Here is a 20,413-nt window from a genome sequence, read left to right as displayed (position 1 = left end):
AGCAGGTTCTTGAGTCACCTGTGGCTCTTTAGCTTCTTAGCATTGACTCCTGCAGGATCATTTTGACTGATGCACCACATCCACCAGTGTTACAGGAAACAATGATGTTGAACGTTCTGTTTTCTTGCTAACAGCAAATCAAAATACGCTTTTAACTAAGGTTTTTGTATGCTTTTTGTCTTTCCTTTGGAATATTAGGTTACTTATATTACTAAAGTTTTTTTTTTTTTAGTTCGGGCCTCAGTCTTTTGGCTCCGTTGAATATTCAAGTAAAACAATATAAGTTTAGCTAATAGACCTAACTGTAAAAGCCTGTGGGAAGTCATTTACGGTGGTTCTAGTGTCTGAGGCAGTGAGTATTTTGGTCCCACCTGTGATTCTAGGAAAGCTGAAACTTTCTGTTCAGCAGAAATGATGGAGGAACAAAGGGTGTGTGTGTTTCTCACTATACATGAAGGCGGAGTTTCTCCCTGAGCCAGACTGCAGTTATGTAACCGAGCCACAGCTTCCCATCCTGATGTGGAGTTCAGTCGCTCCATGGAATATTACTTCCAGAGCTCCGACTCTCAGTGATGTGGGATTTCTCTGAGGAAATTAGTTTTTAGAGCCGAGACCTCGCCTCGCAGTCTTTAACCTAATTCAAATCCGACTTTTACAGTGTGCCAAGGATAGAGTCTTCAACTCTGGGAGTTTCTCTGCTGCGACTGGAGGAGAGTTTGGAGATGGGACTTGGACTAAAGATTACTTGGATATAAAAAATAAAGGCTTCCAAACATGGGCAGCGGACCGAGCCGGGGTAAGAAGGTGGCTCCAGCGTGTGTCAGTGAAGTGAATGGGACTAAAACGTCCGCGGGAGTCACGTCACCCAAACACGACTGGCATCCCTTCAACCCGCTCAGAATCCACGCGGTGCTGCGCACTGCGCGTAACCGACCGTTGCCGGACTGTCACAGCGAAGGGCCCGAGTCCGACTTCTCTGACGAGGACGCGGACCGAGAGCTGGAGGCGGTTCTGGCGGACTACGATGACACAGATTCGGTGAAGAAACCTGCAGCCAAAAAACATTTCCTCAGGTCCAGAACTTATGGACTGTGCCATTTTAGTGGTGAGGACACCGAGGACGAAGGTGTCCACGGGCCAAGGGTGAGAGCTGGGGGAGGACGGGGCGAGGAGCCACGTGGCTCCCACCCTGGACCTACAGATGTAAACATCAGGAGCAATGACGCGTTCACGCGCTTAAAAACACGCGCACCTGCCCGCGCCACCCAGCACCATGTAAGGACTTAGTTTATAATTGATGAGTCAGTTTATTATGAGATGACATCTTTTCGTCTTTTCTTGTCTCCTTTTACATATTATTCACCTCTTTTTCTTTTTTCTTTCTTACTTTCTTTTTTCCCTTTTCCCTTTATTTTCTTTTTCCTTTCTGTCCTTCTTTCTTTTTACTTTATTCTTTATTTTCTACTTCTCATCTGGCCTCTTTTTTTCTTCTTCTTCTACCCTAACCTTTACTTTGCAATTTAATGTTTTCATTCTTTGCATCTTTCCTACTCCCATTTTTCCTCATTATTGTATTTCCCCCTATATTTTATTCAAAAATGTTGTTGTTTTTTTCCCTCTGGTCTTTTTCATTACGTTTATAAATGACTTTTTTTCTTCCCTAATTCTCCCTATACTTCCTTTTCCCTTTTAATTTTTGAAACATTCCCATTCATCTGTTCATGTGTTACCCCTCTTCCTCCTCCTCCTCTTCCTCCCAGGGCTTCCTGACAGGTGGAGTCCTGCTGGATGCTGTTCCCTGTTCATCAGATAAACAAACGTGAGTAAACAGCTCTGTTAAATAAATCATTGACTGATTGAACTCTGCTGAGTTAGGCAGGATCAAATTAACGTCCGAGGGATCAAAATACCTGTCTTTCTTTGACCTGCACCTCAACCTGTCGTTGAACCCAAACCCAAAGTAAAAAAGAAACAACGTTTGGTCATTACTAATCCAAAAAACTCACCAAGAGTGCAACATTACCGCCGGAGCTTGACTCGTAAACAACTAAAGTCATTGACCATTTGACATTGTTTTTTGACAAGATTTTTTTTATAGTAAATGCAAGATTAAATTATTTGATATAACAATTACCAGAATATTCTCACCATTCATTGAATATGAAAAATAGACTCAGTCGTTCAGTTGGTCAAAATGTTGTTGAAGTGAAACAATGATGATTGACTGATTTAATGAACAATTTATTCAGAAGACTGTTGTCTCAGTTCAAAATAATCAAGTCGTGTGCAGTGGAACATTGTGTTGTCTTTATTGTTGAAAATCCCATTTAGAGGAAAACAGGAGAAAGCACACATTAGTTAATAGAAGTTGCCTGTTAGGACTGGTGTAAACCTCAAATTAGAAAGCCCACGTTGCCAAGTAAACAGAGAGTAAACAAAAACGAATTAAAACCTGACAAAAAACCTGTCAGGTACGAAGTCTGAGCTGAATAATTAAGGACGAGAGCCAATGATGTTTGTTGACATCTGAACCCAGATCCAATAGCTAGCCTCTCTGTACGAGAGTGCCCCTAGTGGGCTTTCTAGAGACACACCGTAGTATGTCTGAAGTGGTCAGGCTGTTTGTGGACCAGATAAAAAAGTCTGTTGTAAAAATCGGCCACATAAACCCTGAGGACCGAACCATGTGGATCCCATTTTTCAGGCCACTTTGCACCGTGTGCATCTAACATCAACATGCTGAATGGAAAAAGACACAGTGTTCTTCAGCACAGCCTGGGGTCCGACATGTGCACAGCAGAATGCAAACAAACAAGCGTCTGTTGTTGCTGCTTTGTTGGTGATGAGCTGGAGAAGCAAAAGCAGAGCTGGAAAAAATTAGTCATTCCACAACAATAGGCTTTTATACAAGATTGACCCTTTTTTGGAAAGTCATCCAGTGGAAATGTTACCAGCTGGATTCTTCAGTGCTAAAAATACACTTTTTTTTTCTTTTACTTTGTTGACAAGGTTCCTTTACTGTCTTTCCTCAGGAACTTTGGGAGCTGTCATGGCTCCTCTCTCACCATGCCTGTCATCCTGTACGATGGATCAGAGGAGGAGCTGATGGACACGATCGAGAGGGAGTTCAGTTGACCCTCCTCTCCCAGTGAGGATTAGACAGCCAAGCAGTTGTTCTTTTAAGCTCTGCTAATGCGGTACAGCAGTTTACAGTTGATGTTTTCACATAGAAACGGAACCAGGGTTTTCCTTGACAAATTCCCTGCTGCCAGGGAAGGCTGCACTGAAGTGTATTTATACAGTTTCCAGGACAAACGTCACTTGTGTGGAAGGTAAACAGCTACTTTCTGCCGCCTTATCAGCTAGTACGTCCTTAATGAGAAAACACATGGGCTAATGGGTACAAATTAGATGGAACATGTTCCAAGATGGCCACCTTTTGAATACCACAGCTTTCTTGCTCGCTTCTATTCGTCCTCCTGTAATGTGTAACCTATTACAGTACAGTATTTTCTTTAACTTATTTGTTAACAGATTGACTACACATTGCTGTGGTGCCTTATTTTGTAAAACTGAAGTACATTTTTGTCCTTGGGTGTGTAAAGGGTACATTGCATTTTTCAGCCGTTTTTGCAGTACTCAGCGTACAGGACTAAATTCTCTGAAATGTTTATTTAAAGTTTCCTTCCTGACCACAGTTACTGCATTTCTCCACCCTGATGAAGAAGGAATGTGTGGCAGAAAGACTTCCATTCCGACACCGATGCAATTCAGGGCAGGCGTCTGCTGCCACTTAGTGGTAAATCTGAGTACTGTGGTGCATGTGGAGTCTTGCGATTGAAATGTGCACTGCCGCGAGATTTAAGAGATGCAATTTTATAATTTGAATAAAGTTCTGCCGAGATTTGAATCATTGGTCGATGTTCGTGTGCTGCTCAAGAATCCAACTCTGGTGAGAATCATTGTGCCACATATGACATCATCACATGAACGAAATATTAAACAAATAATTTAAAAAAATACATCATAACATATTTAAAATAATACAATTTTAAAACAAAAAACACCAGTGTGAGGTAGATCTTCACATTAAAGCAGTGAAATAAAGCAGTTGTAGTCATGGCTGAAACATTTCATTTACGGTACATTAGAACGTCTGAGATAAATGAGTAGAAAAATATTGAAACCAATCGCAATGGACCTGAAACTAGCAACAGAACGTAGACCGCTACCTCTTTGAAATAAAGTGGCACAATAATATATCACTTTTGGCATTTAACGGACTATTGTGCTGATTTCTTCTTGGAAGGTCTGTAGAAATTCATCCTCCTCTGCACGGCTGACAGCAGTTTGGGAGGCAGGAAGTGGAGCTGGTTTCTCAGCAGCTCATTGTTCCTCACATTCTTCGCAATGAAATCTTCACAAATCCTGTCAGGAGGGGAACAGTCGGTGAAATATCTTTTCTAATTTGGCAGAACAATTACATGGGCAGAGTTGACGCGACGTGTTCTACAGAGAAATGGAGACGGTGAAGTAAATGTCACACAAATCTAGAACGACCGTCGAGGACAGAATTATTAGGATCACGCCTGAGGAAAATGAATTGTTGTAAAATATTCCCCATATGCAAATATTTTCTAGCAGATCATTTCAGAATATTACTCACTTTGTACAGTCATTATTTAGTTCAATTACATTTTAATTACATTTTAGTGGTTGATGATGTTAGAGCTGTTTGGGATGAAATATAAAACAGTAAGTATTTACCTGTACAGAGGGTAAGGTTGCATCTGGAAAACAAGGGCATCATTGCAATGACCCTAAAGACATAAAATACAAGTTTGTTTCTATTAGTTTGTTGTCACTATTTTCAACAGTTTTATTTATTTCTCTCAGAGAGACTCACGGTGTCGACCAGGAGGATGTAGTCACAACTTCCTCCAAACACGATCACGTCAGAGTCTCTGCCAAGACACGCTGTGTGCCACAACCTGCGTGTGAAGTAGGTGAGAAGACACTCACAGTTTTAAAGGCACTTAAAGTCATACAAAAAACAGCATCGGACCTTTTTTATTATTAGTAATACATGCATACATTTGATTTGATTTGATTTGCTGTTATTTGTTTGGATTCATTTTGACAGATACAATACAACATAGGACACGATGCGATGCAAATCGATATAACATGATTTATTAATTTGTATTAATTCTGTTGCAGGGGAATGTTCTAGTTATATCCGAGTGTAACTTATGTTTAAATATACATTTTAAAGTACTACTTGATTGCTACCTTGGCTTGTTTCCATGTGGATGTTGAATTTCTGTCCATTTCTTAGTCTGGAGATCAAACAGCCATCCATCACCTGGAAAGAAGTAGGTAGAATAGAATCAAATATTTTTTAGAGAAAAGGAATACAGTATGGTGTTGTGAAACACAGTTGCGTTCTCTCACTCATTGGTGTACAGTTTGAACTGAGTCCTCCGAACAGAAACAGTGTGTTTTCTGAAACTGCTGTGAGTGTGTGCCATGACCTGCCCACTGGACTGGGCGTCACAGGGATTCTGGAAAACACCAAAGTCAAAAACAAAACACATGTAAAATAAATATCATGTCCAAGCTAATCTTATTGTGATGTGACAAATATACCACACAAAAGCTAAACAACAGAAAACACCGGTCTCAAATGATCAGGATTTCATTCATGGTGACTCCTGCAATGACATACGCACATTTCTGACCAAGTCATCGTGTTCAAGTCCATACAGTGAATGTCGTTTTTCCTGGTTTCCTGTAAAAAAAAACATTGAAGGAGTAAAAACTCTCAGACTTGAATAAAGCAACAGAATTACATGAGCGGTAACAGAAAGAGTCAATATATAATTAAAATGTCACCATGACTCTGCCTCCAAAGATGTAACCTTTACAACCAGAGGTGGCGCTGGCGTGGGCAGCTCTAGGTGCAGGAGTATTGCCCTGTACACACAAACACTGTCACTGTATCTTTAAATCTTTAGAGAATCTTCAATATTTTAATTTTGCCCAACACTTTTGTGACGATTTACCAATATTAATATGCTATGCTAATAAAAACGTCAGTCCACTGGACACATGTACGTGTGAATAACTTACACAGGTGTGTGGTCTGGTCCAACTGGTCTGTGCCGGGTCAAAAATGTGCACCTCGTTGTTCCAGCCCCAGAAGACGTCCTCCACCTGGAAACAATTTTGCAATTTTTCTGTATATTCTGTGAATATTTTTTGTTCTGTCTTCAGGCTAACGTCTAGCTTTTTTGGTCCTATGTTACAGTAATCTGTTCGCTACAGTAACTGCAGTGTGTCCATTATTCTGTTTTGGTCGGACTGATAACTATTTATATCTTTTATCCATACAAACCATGTTTGGCAGCTAACATTTAGCAACTTGTCCTAATACCCTGAGAGTTTTAACTGCCTCACTTGTACCTGTAACAACCAGGGCATCGTGACTTTAATCATTTTATGGAGAAACACACAGAGCTGTGTGTACAACGGCAGCTTTGCTGGACATTTTCACACTTAAATTTAACACGAAACACAATTGTGCTTATGAATATGATATATGGACATTTATTTACCCATGCTGCTTCGTCCACAATAAAGTTTCTGTTACTGTTGTCAATATCAGACAGAGCTTTGTGACCATATCCTCCAAAGTAGATTATCCTGATTTTAACAAAAAAAAAAACACACACACACGTAAAATACAAAAAAACACACAACAACAATGCACTAAATGCTACTTGAGATCAAATTTGTGTTGCAGCGTGACTTCAGACCTCTTACCGTCCTTCATAAGTCCAGCAGGAAACTTTGTCTCGAGGTGAGGGCACAGAACCTCTCTTAGCTCGGACCTTCCTCCAGGTGTAATTACCGTCTGTCAGGTTCACACAGTACATCTGTTTGAAAACAAACAAGTGTTTTTATTTCATTTGATTTTCCAATATTTTTTTTATGACTCACTTTTTTACATTCCCATTTTTCAGTGAGATTATTTTGTTCTTTTGAATTTTGTAGCTTGAATAACTGTATTTGGCATCTAGACCTCAAATATTTACTATTTACTATGTGCGCGTGGAAAGCATTTAAAGTACTTTTAAGTATGCAAAAAATATTAGCAGTATTAGTATCAGTGTGGACATATCACAGTGTGGAGGTGTCGTCACCTGATTGGTCTGTCCGTTCATATCACAGCCTCCAAACATGTACAACTGTCCATCCAGGAAGCAGCCACAGATCCCCGACATGGGGGGAGGAACCTCCCCTGTCATGTAAAACACTTCCCTTCAAAAACAAACAATAGACGATACATTGTTATTGAATGATCACTTCACGCTGCTTTAGTTATAATTGTGATTTAAAATGTGTGTATTCGTTTATCCATCGTACCAAACCCCTTGCTGGATGTCATATACCCAGATTTGAGTGTTGGACAGGAACACTTCACTTTCAGCCACTGACTGTGGAATATAATATACGCTTATTACATGTTATTACATTATTAGATGTGGAGCAATAGAATAATTGTTGCTATGTAATTACCACTTGACTCCATCATTTTTTTTATCTGTATGCTTATTTATTTTATTTTTATTTTATTTCTCTTTTTTCAACTTTTAGTGATAGTACTGCTGCATTTTTGTTAAAATTGTGTTATTATATTTCCATCATTATTACACAATTATTTTAATGCACAATACTGTTGACGCTGAACCTGTTCTAAAGAAAACTGGACAAGGCCTTTCGTTTACTTCACACCCCACAGTTTCTCCACATCTACAGCAATTCCTTCTCGGTTGACAGAACCAAATGTCCACATCTATGACTAAGATTACTCTCGTTTTTCTGATTGATTACTTTACATCTTTTTGTATCCTTTTACAATTCCTGTTTTAAAAAAAACTGAAATAAAACAAACTATACATTACTAATATTCATGACAGGGTGTGTTTCTCACCACATATCCTCCCCACACATACAGCAGGTTGTCGTCGGTCACCACAGCCGTGTGTCCGCTCCTCTCTCGGGCCACCAGCTCCGAACATTGGCTCTCTGCCCCGGTATCCATGACTGTGTGGCCGCCGATGTTCACAAGCTCACACACTTAAGACAGACACAGAAATCTGTCTAAAAATGTCTCGGGTCACCACCCGTCAGCTGGGCTCTCCTTGGCTTCTTCGCGATAATTATAGGTACTTCTCATTATCGTTCCAAAGAATCCAATACCGCATGTGTTTATTTTTAAAAAGGCTGAATGACAACAGGGTGTTTGCCTGTGTTATTGCTTTGAATCATGTTGTTTAAACATAAACCCCGAGTCCATCTGTAAAAACAAGTCGATGTTTCGCTGACGTTTCTGACGTAATAATTTTTTTAGAGCTCCTGAAACTTCCGGCTTGTATTTTTCAAAATAAAACTGTTTGTTCGATCATAAATACAATATGTTCTTTTCATATCTTTTAACTACTTGTGATTATCTTTTGGTTAATGGCACATTTTGGGTCTTTCCACAACAAAATCTATTATATCTTTTTTACTTTTAGCTGTATTGTAGCAAACATCACAGTTCTCCTGGCACAATTCCCCTTGTTGCTATTTTTGGCAACTCATGTCAATGTTTTAGTGTACATTTAGTTATTCGTGTTAATCACCTCATGGGAAATATAAAATATAGTTTTGTGGTAAGTTTAGATATTGTCCCTAATAACTTCTTATTTTAGCATTTTAGCAAAAGTTAAGGTATATATTAAAATGACATTACTTTAATGCCTATTTAATGCCTATATGTGATTGTTTTTCTTCATTTTTCAGGGAAATGGACAGAAGTTAAAAATATCACTCCAATTGTTATAGTGTTAGAACTTTACATATAAAGCAAAATTTACCAATTATTTTTTTCATTTGTGACGTTAGACTACGGCAAACACACCCCAACCAAAGACTAAAGACTTAAACGGAAGTGATGTAAAACATGCGGAAGTAGCAATTTAGCGCCAAAGCTTGAGTTGGACAGAGAAACAAACATGGATGTAGCTCGAAAAATAAAAAACAAAGTGTCATCTGGTTTCAAAATGCGGGGACTTATACTACGACCGTGAGTAATTTAATTATATACTTTATGTTTAATTTTAAGTACTGGTGTTTACTTAAAGTAAATGCGAGTTGCGTTGTAGTAACTTATAGCAACCAGGCAGCCTGACTTCTGTATGTTTTCTGTTTTGTCTTGTACCGTATTGATTCAATTTTAACCCGGTTTTAAAAGGCAGTGGTCCAGTTTTTGTCATGTCCATCTCGAGTACAGTTCGTTTCCACAGAATCAATAACACAATTGCCATGTTTTCTTGTCCAATAGTGAAGCCAGCAAATATCTTGTTGAAATGCTGGAATCTGTCAATGCTATTGACCTTGATGATGTTATTGAGAAGGTCCTGGATGCAGTGGAAAAGCAGCCACGTATGTACAGCTCATACAATGTCCCGATAATACGCGTACAGTTCTATTGCTTGTTTTATCAAGAATCCTAAGTGCTTGTGTTTTACCAACAGTGTCATCCAATATGATAGAGCTGGATGTGGTTAAGATTGCTGTGCAGGACTGCACCCAGTCCTGTGATGAAACAATGTGAGTATACCTGGTGTACAGAATCCTCTGAAAACATCTTGCGGTTTTCTTCTCTTCATTTATCAGTAAAAGGATATGTCAGTTCTAAATTGTTTTGTTTTTAATAAGCTAATACAGAACTTCTATACAGTTGCCAGGGTCACTTCAAGGTTGTAATTAGCTGTTTTGTTTTAGAGGAAATCTCACTTTTAACAATTGTTAAAATGTCTTCCAGAGACACTGTCTTCAACATCATTGGAGCCTTTGATATCCCCAGATACATTTACAGTGTAGAGAGGAAGAAATTTATGTCGTAAGTAAACCTTTTTATTTTTCCAAGCAAATGATACAGAATACCTGTCTGTGCTTGAAGGCTGTTGTTTGTAAATTTTCAGAATCAGTATGACCAGACATCCCACACCCAGTCTATGTGGTTTGGCCAGAGACAAAGCTGAACTCTTCAGGGAACGCTACACAATTTTACAACAGGTTAGAGCAACTCACTGTTCTTACAACGCTCATTATTGTAATGAGTCTGTATAAAGTTCCAACATTTTATTTATTTGTCCTCTGTTTTATTCATAGCGCACACATAGACACGAGCTCTTCACCCCTCCTGCAATAGGAAGTGCTGTTGACGAGGGTCAAAATAAGTTTCAGGTATTCATTTATATCACTTCATTACTGAGGTACAACTGCATTCACTAACCATTGGTGTTGTTTCTGTCTTTATTTTTCAGCTGAAGACAATCGAAGCCTTGCTTGGCAGCACGTCTAAGCTGAAAGAGGTGATCGTACTTGGAATGATCACACAAATGAAAGAGGTTAGTTAGTACAAGAGAAACAGATTCAAGTTTTGGTCTAGATATTGAAGCTTTTTTAAACATTCAAGACTTTTAAACTTTTTTTTTTTTGTTTCAGGGTAAATTTTACCTTGAGGACCTCAGTGGAACAGTCCAGCTGGACATGTCTAAAGCAATATCCTTTATTATATTATTACAACAAAAATACTAATTTATATTTTTTCACACTACTCAGATAGTTGTTTCCTTAGTGTTGTTTTCACCAGTTTCATAACGGTCTGTACACAGAGTCCTGCTTTGTGTTAGCAGAGGGTAAGATAACTACAAAATATACAACAAAGTATTGTAGGCAGTAAAATAAATGATTGAAAATAAAGGTAAACCACGATGTTCTGGTTGTTATGAATGAGGTTTTGTTTCTTATCCATTAGGTTGGTATGAGGACTCTGTTTTCCATGTCAATGGCTTCGGTTTCCCTCCCACTGAACCATCGTCGGCCGCACGGTAAGTTTTGTGCTTTTGGTTGGCATATGTGTCTGATGGGTGTCAGTGTTTGTCGTCTCTATAGTAATGTGAAGAATACTTGTGAATGTTTCCTGTTCCACTGAAGGACTGGAAAGCATTTTCCTGACATACACTTACAATTACCACAAGATATGCGATAATGTCACATCCTGGAAAAGTTCTGAATAATCCTCCATTAATGTAGTACTTCTCAAATAGTGGAGTGGTGCTCGCGGGGGGGTGAGGGGTCGAGGGAAGGGGTGAATATGGCATGCTGGACATAAGTGTACCACTGCTGTAATGCATGAATGACAACAAGCATCCAGTCACTAGGTGGCAGCAACTCATACAGTGGTTCGTACAGATAAAAGTATACATGTTATCAGGTTTTCAAAAGTATTTCAATTTGCGGGGGTGTGGATCGGGGGAACTGGTGGGCCATTTCTGTATCCAAGGGGGGGCAAAACAGAAATTAAATTGAGAACCACTGCATTAATCCTATCCAGTGTTAACATGACTTCTGCATTGTTAAATTAATGACCCTGAACCTGTTCTTTTTCTAGTGCTTATTATGGCAACATAAACTTCTTTGGTGGACCTTCCACCACCTCAGTGAAGGCCTCTGCCAAACTTAAGAAGCTGGAGGAGGAGAATGAAGATGCAATGTTTGTAATTATTTCCGATGTGTGGCTGGATAGTGTTGAAGTTATGGAAAAGCTGAAAGTCATGTTCTCAGGTCTGATATTTTAAATTTATACTTTGAACAATGTATAAGGAACCAGCATATTCAGCTTAACATTATCTTCTTTTTTACAGGTTATGCAGCAATGCCTCCAACCTGTTTTATCTTTTGTGGAAACTTCTCATCTGCACCATATGGTAGAACGCAGCTCACATCACTCAAAGGTAACACTGCTAGATCGCCATCATCCTTGTGTGTGTTTGTAAATGGACAAATCACAGCATTAGTTTTCCTGTTTGTTTTGTTTTTTTAGAGTCACTGAAAACTCTTGCTGATGTCATATGTTCCTACCCTAGCATTCACAGCAGGTACATTCTATAACATTTTACCCTTTTACATTCTCTATTATTAAAGTTTTCATGGTTGTCTGTATGTTTTTGTTTTTTTTATTGGTTTATCATAAACTTGCAGTAGTCGCTTCGTGTTTGTCCCTGGTCCAGAAGACCCTGGTCCAGGCACCATTCTGCCAAGGTAAGTATTGTCTACGATATAGTATTTTAACAGACATCAGGTATTTGACTTGATGGTGTCAGGTGTGTTGATTTGTTTAACTAATCTAAGTAAAATGTTTCCCATAGGCCTCCCCTGGCTGACCACATCACTGAGGAGTTCAGACAGAGAGTGCCGTTTTGTGTTTTCACAACCAATCCATGCAGGTGAAACCAACATGTAACTTTATTTGCACATTAAAACATAATTATGTTTTTTATAGTAATAGCTGCAAATCATATTTGCATGCTTAAAGGCTTGAGGAAAATGTATCCAACCCTATAAAACTGACATCTTCTTGTTGCATGTTTTTCATGTTAGAATCCAGTACTGCACACAGGAAATTGTAGTGATCAGAGAAGACCTGGTCAACAAAATGTGCAGAAACTGTGTCCGGTTACCCACCAACAGTCTTGACATTCCAAATCATGTGAGTTAAATGTTCTCTGACTCTAAACCAACCTATTTAAACATGAGTAAAAAATATATTTTCTGGTTTGTGTTAGATGTAAGCTTCTATTTTTTATACCTTTATATTTAGTGTATGGTTGTGTTCAACCTAACAGAACAGGGTTGGATATTAACGAAGTTGTGAGTAAATCAAATCTAGAAGATCTTATCTCATTTCATAAGTTTTTCAGGATATTTTTGTTTTGTGGTGTGCAGTGGGATTTTTCTGATGTAAAATAAGCACATTGGCTCAAAAGGGGTTGGGAATCACTTCAACAAAGCTTGTCATTTCTCTCCAGTTTGTCAAGACCATCCTGTCTCAGGGTCACCTGACCCCCCTACCTCTCTACGTTTCTCCTGTGTTCTGGGCCTACGACTATTCCCTGCGTGTCTATCCAGTCCCTGACGTCATTGTGTTTGCAGACAAATATGATCCCTTCAGCATCACAAATACAGACTGTCTCTGCCTCAACCCGGTATAAAAGACATACTAGTAGAATGTTGTCATCTTTTCACTAAACTGTATGAGATCTTTCATTAAATGTAATTCTTCCATACTGTTAACATCTTGCCAATACTTGCTGCTTTTACAGGGATCATTCCCACGAAGTGGTTTCACATTTAAGGTCTACTATCCCTCCAACAAAACTGTGGAGGACAGGTAAGATAAACTCTCCATATTCTTTGTTTACTTTTTTTAGGATATGACAAAAATGTACTATCTGGGATCAACAATTTTAATAAGTATTTTCTGTTCATATTTTCTGTTATTACAGCAAACTACAGGGGCTCTAATGAAAGTCATGGATAACAACAGCAACAGGGCTCATTTGGTTTTGTACAATAATTTTGTATATTTTTCTATTTTTAAAACTTAAAGTGTAGTGTTTGAGTTTTGAATGTATGTTCTGTCTTGAATAATAAAGTATTCTGTATTCTTCTCTTTTTGTTGAATTAATATTAACAAATGAATGCATTTAGAATCATGCAAAATTTCAAGACATACTGTATGTTGTAGTAGATCCTATATAGACATACTGTATGTTGTAGTAGATCCTTCTGCAACTGCACTGTCATATACTTGATGCATAATTTTTACTATAATCTTTTTTTAGATTAATATATGTATACTCTTCCTGCTCTATTTTACTGTCTTGGCTTTTGAGCGTCTGTACCGCTTTTATGTTGACCGTATTAAGATGGCGGATTCTAAAAGTCGACAACTTCCGGTCGATCCCCCAGAGTTCTTGTGATGACCTCACATAAATGGCGTACTGCTGCTTGAAATTCGAAGGGAAACAAACAACAAACATAAGCAGTAGGAATAACAACAGGTAAGGCTATATTAGTAATGCTCAAATGTTTTTTCGTATTTGCTCTGAAAAACAAGTCAAAAATATAAAATACGAAAATGTTTTTCCTTGTATTGTTAGCCAAGAGGTTCGCAGACGTTAAAAGTATGTCAGGGTTGGGTAGGATACAGCAAAAAACGCCAACCAACCCCTTCAATCGCATGGAAACCAGTTAACGTTGTCCTAGGTCGTTCATAGTTTCTTGTTTCAAAAGCTACGTTTACAGGTAACTGTGATCGAGCAACCTAAATGTATAAGCTATAAACGCTAACAAAGTAGGTCAAGAGTAACCGTGCAGTGAGTTAAGCTGTCTGCAGGGTTCTGTCTTGAATTGATTGAAAAAACGCGAAGACAGTGACGTGGGCTTAAAAAAGTTATGGCTGCTGAGGAGAAATTGCATTTTTTAAATGCACTAGTCATCAATGTTAAGTTTTGTCATTTAACTAGGGCTTCGTTATTAAGTGAAATACATTTGTGAGAAAAGAACAGACACGACATGAGATAATGAAAATATATTGTTGGGACCTAGGCTAATGGACAAATCAAAAGGGCATTTTCAGCTGTGATTTTTTTTCCAAACTTCTCTGCAGCATAGTGATACCTAAGGCCACACAGTGGAAGAGTGGATAATGCATTTGCATTAAGGCAAGGAAGTTATTCGTTAAATCCCCAGTGGTAAGTGGTGGTCCAGTTTTCATGTGTTAGTTTAATCTGTGCCGTAAGAAGGGAGCAAGTCCAGAGAGCAATTCACTAAAGTCAGCATTTCTTAAGTAATTGTGAGGTCAGTGAGTTACTAAAAATCCTGACTTGTAGCTTTTGTATGTCCAGATAAAAGAAGCATGGCGGATAGAATGGAGGAGGACGTGGAGGAAGTGCCAGCAGAAGAAGACGACATGGACTCAGACAGAGAGGAGGAAGATGGACTATTTGATTGGATTGTACATGAGGAGATGGACGAGGAGGAGGAAGAGGAGGTGGAGGTGGAGGAAGAGGACAATGAACAGCCCATAGACACTGAATCCTCGGAGTCATTCGAGTTGGACATGCCGGCTGAGAGAAGTGGTCACATCGCAGTTGTTGACCGAAATGTCATGTATGTGTGGGGGGGATACAAGGTAAGTTCAAACATCCAACCAGCCATGTTAATATTGTTTTACCTGCAGATTATTATAAATCTAACGGTTAATTCTTTCACACCTATTGTCAGAATGCTCAAAACCACGGATTCTTCGACTTGTATCTGCCGCGAAATGAAATCTGGGCATACAACATGGAGTCAGGCGTCTGGTGAGTCTGGATTTCAATTACTCAATATTAAATAATGAAGCACACTAAAAATCTAATTTTGTGATAAGTTTATTCAATTCAAACATTTTCAAATAATCTAAAAAGTAACATGTGACACATTTGTAACATTTCTTTAAATATTTTTAGAAATATAGAAACATTTTCTTAAATATATTTGTTTAATTGTACAAACAAAATAGTGCTGTAGTGTGACAGGTTTTGTTGTTTTGTTTATTGCTTCTTGTAGCTTATTGTTTTTGTGTGTTCATTTTCTGGTCCTTCTGTTGGGGATAAATAGTGTATCATTGCATTATCCATGAACTGTAATCTCTTGTCAAATCAACATTTATTGTCTAATGTTTCCAGGACAAAGCGCGTGACTGGAGGAAACCTGCACACCTCCATGTCAGGCAGCTGTGGTGTGTGTGTCGATGGCGTCCTCTACCTGTTTGGTGGTCATCATGCAAGAGGAAACACAAACAGGGTGAGAATGATGTCATGAATTCCTTGATATGTGCTTGTTATCTTTGCTTCGTCTGTGTTGGAAAGATTTTTTTTTTTTAAGTCCTATTCTGTGCGGTTACAGATTTATCGCCTGCCCTTGAGAGCACGCAGCCTCGTGTGGGAGGAAATGACAAATCTGGAAGGACTTCCTCCATCCTCCAAGGACAAGTTAGGATGCTGGGTTCACAGAAACAGGTGTGGAATTCTTTTATTTCCTTTAATTATGAAAAATGACTCTATATAGGTATATAATATTGGAGGAGCTCATTTGGAAACAAGCTTTCCTGAGACATTTAGGGCCAGCTGTAAAAAACCTGTTGTTAGAAGACAACGATTGAAGACAATTGTTTTTTTTTTATGGTTAAGAATGTAGTCTGTTATTATAAATTAATTGTATACATTGGAATCTCATTTGTCAAACTCCTCTCTTTTCAAATAATTTAGTTCACAAACAAAATTTTTAAGCCAATATTATCCTGGTTGTCCTGGTGGACATCTAATGTGGCATCAGTTTTGCCTCGGCTCAGGATATACACACTAAGAACTGTTGTCTGATATTGTCGGTATTTCTTCTATTTTTTTATTCCAGACTAATATTCTTCGGTGGCTACGGCTACGCTGCTCAGGGACCTCATCGAGGCACATTCGAATACGACGACTCAGCGTCTTTTGTGGTCTGTGAACAAAATCAGTTTTTAAACACCTGCACAGAAAAAACATCTAGTAATAGTTAATAATAAACTAATAATAACTAGTTTCATGAATACTGTTTATTTAAATTGATAAATGCTGCTGTCTTAGTATGACTTTTTTTCACTGCTGCAGTGGGAAAGCCCTGGGCGAGGTTGGAACAATCACATTCACATCTTGGACTTGGAGGCATTGACATGGAGTCAGCCCATAACCACAGTAATCAGAGTTAATTTGTGACAGTAAAATTTAAAAAAAAATGGTGCTCTGTAGTTAATTTTTCTTTCTGTCTTGTCGTAGGGTAACACTCCGTCACCCAGAGCAGCTCATGCCTGTGCCACAGTTGGCAACAGAGGTTATATGTTTGGGGGAAGATACAAGGTGAGATTTTCTTTTTTGACACACAATTTTTTACAACTATAGAGATAATATGAAGAAGTTTCCACTGAAGTCTTCTGTGTTCAACAGAACTTCAGACTAAACGACTTGTACTACATCGACCTGGACACATGGGAATGGCATGAAATGTACGTATTGTTCCTTTATTTTTCTACTAGGTGACAGTGTGTGAGTTAGTGATCTAAATTTAAATTAGACTATAAGAGGGGGCAGTAGAGATGTGATGAGAAGTTTTTTTTTTCCCCTTCTAAGGTGGCTCGGACAAACTTTGATTTCCTGATTGGACAGTCACTGAACTTTGATCTTATATCCAAACATAAGTAGCTGAAAAGATCATTAACGGCTAGTCATAAGAACATATTGAGTTAACCAACAGCTTTAAAAAAGTTTTTTAAAAATTCAAAAATTGACTTAAAATATAAAGGCTTTGCCCTTTAAAATGGGAATTTGTAAAATGTACAACCATTTACATTTTTAATTTACAGCCGTGTTATAATTCTCTCTGTGAGAGAATTACAACAGTTTCAAACGTCACAGTGATTTCTGACTCTTCTTCTTCCTTCTGTGTAGGACTCTTCCTCAGTTGTGTCCCGTGGGCCGGTCCTGGCACTCCTTCACCCCCGTCTCCCCAGACCACATCTTCTTATTTGGTGGTTTCACCACAGAAAGGGAGACACTAAGTGAGTCTCGCCACGACACTGAGTCTGAGATCCACGACTATCATTTCCAGCTCAAACATGAGCTTCTCATTTTCTATCTCTGCAGGTGATGCCTGGCTCTACTGTGTCACCAAGAACGAATGGAAGCCTTTCAATCACAGTCACACACAGAGCCCCAGGTAAACATCGCCTCCTGCTGTAAACACCTGGTTAGGTTTGAGAAAAGAACAGCTTGAGTTCTATTCTGCTTGTGTGTTGTTCAGACTGTGGCACACAGCTTGTCCTGGTCCTGACGGAGAGGTGTTTGTGTTCGGGGGTTGTGCCAACAACCTGTTGTCTCAACACAGAGCTGTAAGTTACACGTTATACCCCTTGTGTTACCATAGTTACCAACAGGTTTCTAACACGTTTTGCATTTTCACTGTCATTCTTCGGTCTTTGGCCAATGAACAAAGGTTCTAGTAAATTTGTTTTTTCTAAAATATTTTAAACTGGTTAACAAGTGTAAATCATTGTTTATTTTTACCACTAAATCTGCATATTTTCTTAATTTTTAAAGGCTCACAGCAACGAGTTATTGGTTTTCAACGTCCTACCAAAATCACTGGTCGGGTGAGTTCAGTGTAAAACAAAAGCATCACTTTACCAACTGATTGATTTCTTCTTTTTTTGCTGACAAGTTGCTGTGTTTGTGGCCTTCAGCTTCTGTATGGACCTGATCCTGCAGCACAGGGAGCGTTTGTCCAGTCACTGGGACTGTCTGCCCAAGTCCATCCTGCACAGCCTCAAACAGAGAATGACACGGGTCAACACACTGGGATCGTAGACTGTAAGAAGCGGCGCGACAATCTAAGCCAGGGTGTATCTACTGTACAGTAGCTGATGGTAGCCTCCCTCAGAGCAGGTAACACCGTGACTGTGGTCACACTTGTATTTGAACTCTGTGGTTCAAGTTCGCTGTTTGAGTGACCTGAACAGCTGTAGCACTGTTTAAGTTAACCATAGACTGTACATGTAACTAGACAAAGCTGTGGTTTTAGAGGGTGAGACGTCCAGACGTGCTAACCTTCTGCAGAAGTGACACAGTTGTATAGGAGTCTATTTCAATTCTCCCTGCATTTCTAGAATCAGTGATCATTTGAAGAAGATCACAGCCTTCTGAGGTCAGTTCCTGTTCTCCTGTAGGATATGAGGTCAGCTTAGAGAATCACAATCACACATGGATAGAATGAGAGGATAACATAAAACTTAGAGGGTAAATCTGATTGGTCACCAGCTGCATTATTGTAAACTATCAATCACACATGATGGCCAGTCATATTCAGCCTCTGACTTCTATATTCTTACTCTCTGTCCACAAACGATTAAAATGTTCCTGATGTTTTGTAGACGACCCAAAACTATGTCTTAGGCCAAAGTCCTGAGGAGCAATAAAAAAAACTCGCCAAACCTGAGGCCTGCAAACATAAACACACCCTGTAGTTCAAACTTTTGTAACAAAGGATTGGCCAGTATTATTCAATTTTCAAGATGCAAAAAATACTTCTTTTTTTTTTTGGATTAATTTTCTATTTTATCAGGTGAAATATAATCTTTGATTTACAACATGGGCGTGTTTAGTTGAACACAAAGTTGATATACTGGCAGGAATCAAAGAAATGACAAAACAAATGATCTGCATTAAATAAAGCCTAGTTTTCAGACCAATTCAAATAAATTGGATAATTTCTTTTTACTGATCAAAGATAGAGGATTTTTATTGGCCTACGTACAATTCCATCCTTACTGCCATCAGTAGAGCACTTCCTGCATTCTTGTGTGGCCCTTTAACCTCAGCCTGTAACTGTTGTAGACGTGTCCAATGTTCATCTACGGTCTATGGTTTTAACTGAACAAAATTCATCAAGTGTGAGCACAGCCGAACTGCAAAGCAACAGTTGCCAGCAGTCAGCGCTAACGTTTGTAGGTCCTTCGATGACTCTCTCTTGTTGATTATTGTCTAGCAGTCACTAAGCCAGTAGAACTGTCAGTGGAGCAGCAGTGCTGTTGTTGGCACAGAGGCATCTTTAATTTTTTTTTTGTCCTGTAAAATTATTTTTGCTGCACCCTCTGATAGGGTAAATTTGTTTCAGTTCATATTTATCACGAGAGAGTGGTTTGCATAAGTCTCAGCCCCCCCTTGACACCTGCCTTATTTATTCTTTACCAAATGTTGCCTCCAGTTTTTACAGGGGTATTTTTGAGATAGATTTTTGTTTGGTTTGGAAACTATTTCACTGACATGTTAACAGCATTACCAGCTAATGTACAGTGTGTTTAAAATCCCTTTGCGTGGAATGTCCACATCAGCCATTTCAAATAGAAATTTTCTATTTTTGGACAAACTCTGTTTCCCTATTAGCCAAGGATTTAAAGGCAGTCAAGGCAGTGGCTAAAATGTGTCTAAAACTTATGAACATTATCTTAAAGTAGCTTCTTTTGAGAAATGAAACACATTCTAAAAGCAGGATTTTGAGAAATAATCACAGACTGGTGGCTCTAAATTGTTGACGTAAATAAAAGTAAATTCTTGAGTCGAAATCTTCCAAGAATGTGAGACGACCTGTGCACAACACAAGTGTTTGTCACTCATTATTGATGAAATTCTGCAGAGTTATTTCTCACAGCAGCTAAAACACTCCAACAGCAGTGATCAATGTCTCTACTTTTTTTTATAGTTTATGGACAGAAAACCAGTACTTGATCTTTAACTGAAATAATCCTTATGTCATGTGATTGTAGAAAAGCAGGCAGGATCTAAGTTTTTTTTCACCATCGTTCACATAATAATCTTCATATTGCAGTTTAACATACGTGAAATTTACTGGATAAAGATCCATAGCTACTAATGTCTTA

General features: G+C 38.7%; 4 protein-coding genes across 6 annotated transcripts; 3 read left to right on the top strand and 1 right to left on the bottom strand.

The window, feature by feature from the left end:
• The first annotated feature begins 348 nt into the window (after positions 1-348).
• On the top strand, positions 349-3,844 carry LOC107989566 (uncharacterized). Its single transcript, XM_017039107.2, has 3 exons — positions 349-1,275; positions 1,761-1,819; positions 3,033-3,844. The coding sequence occupies exons 1-3, from the start codon at positions 775-777 to the stop codon at positions 3,133-3,135; spliced, it is 663 nt and encodes a 220-aa protein (XP_016894596.1). The 5' UTR covers positions 349-774; the 3' UTR covers positions 3,136-3,844.
• A 154-nt stretch (positions 3,845-3,998) lies between these two features.
• LOC103379549 (kelch domain-containing protein 1) lies at positions 3,999-8,571 on the bottom strand. The gene is made up of 13 exons (XM_008311137.3): positions 7,997-8,571; positions 7,429-7,499; positions 7,206-7,323; positions 6,826-6,938; positions 6,618-6,705; positions 6,133-6,216; positions 5,896-5,976; positions 5,733-5,791; positions 5,455-5,564; positions 5,293-5,365; positions 4,907-4,991; positions 4,768-4,820; positions 3,999-4,428 (listed from the first exon to the last, which is right to left on the bottom strand). Exons 1-13 carry the CDS (start codon positions 8,105-8,107, stop codon positions 4,284-4,286), a joined length of 1,191 nt encoding a protein of 396 aa, XP_008309359.1. The 5' UTR covers positions 8,108-8,571; the 3' UTR covers positions 3,999-4,283.
• Positions 8,572-8,982: 411 nt separating this feature from the next.
• pole2 (polymerase (DNA directed), epsilon 2) lies at positions 8,983-13,585 on the top strand. The gene is made up of 19 exons (XM_008311125.3): positions 8,983-9,133; positions 9,392-9,492; positions 9,585-9,660; positions 9,875-9,952; positions 10,035-10,128; positions 10,225-10,299; positions 10,380-10,463; positions 10,561-10,617; positions 10,706-10,754; positions 10,874-10,946; positions 11,510-11,682; positions 11,763-11,852; positions 11,942-11,996; positions 12,100-12,159; positions 12,267-12,344; positions 12,499-12,607; positions 12,927-13,103; positions 13,221-13,288; positions 13,404-13,585. Exons 1-19 carry the CDS (start codon positions 9,063-9,065, stop codon positions 13,420-13,422), a joined length of 1,587 nt encoding a protein of 528 aa, XP_008309347.1. The 5' UTR covers positions 8,983-9,062; the 3' UTR covers positions 13,423-13,585.
• A 233-nt stretch (positions 13,586-13,818) lies between these two features.
• On the top strand, positions 13,819-20,384 carry klhdc2 (kelch domain containing 2). 3 transcript variants are annotated; one of them, XM_008311103.3, is made up of 15 exons: positions 13,819-13,961; positions 14,570-14,654; positions 14,808-15,094; positions 15,187-15,266; positions 15,633-15,750; positions 15,853-15,965; positions 16,360-16,444; positions 16,596-16,679; positions 16,761-16,841; positions 16,929-16,987; positions 17,430-17,539; positions 17,625-17,697; positions 17,782-17,869; positions 18,078-18,130; positions 18,221-20,384. In XM_008311103.3, the coding sequence occupies exons 3-15, from the start codon at positions 14,819-14,821 to the stop codon at positions 18,342-18,344; spliced, it is 1,344 nt and encodes a 447-aa protein (XP_008309325.1). In that variant the 5' UTR covers positions 13,819-13,961; positions 14,570-14,654; positions 14,808-14,818; the 3' UTR covers positions 18,345-20,384. The 3 variants fall into 3 exon arrangements, with proteins under 3 accessions (XP_008309325.1, XP_008309334.1, XP_024921554.1); XM_025065786.1 differs by lacking the exon at positions 13,819-13,961 and adding an exon at positions 13,999-14,205; XM_008311112.3 differs by lacking the exon at positions 14,570-14,654 and having other exon boundaries at positions 13,829-13,961.
• Positions 20,385-20,413: the final 29 nt, after the last annotated feature.

This window comes from Cynoglossus semilaevis, chromosome 1 (genome assembly GCF_000523025.1).
Source record: "Cynoglossus semilaevis isolate Cse_v1.0 chromosome 1, Cse_v1.0, whole genome shotgun sequence".
In the NCBI taxonomy this organism is placed as follows: Eukaryota; Metazoa; Chordata; class Actinopteri; order Pleuronectiformes; family Cynoglossidae; genus Cynoglossus; species Cynoglossus semilaevis.
The sequence above is the reverse complement of the archived record's forward strand: the minus strand, read 5'-3'. Positions and strand labels throughout refer to the sequence as shown.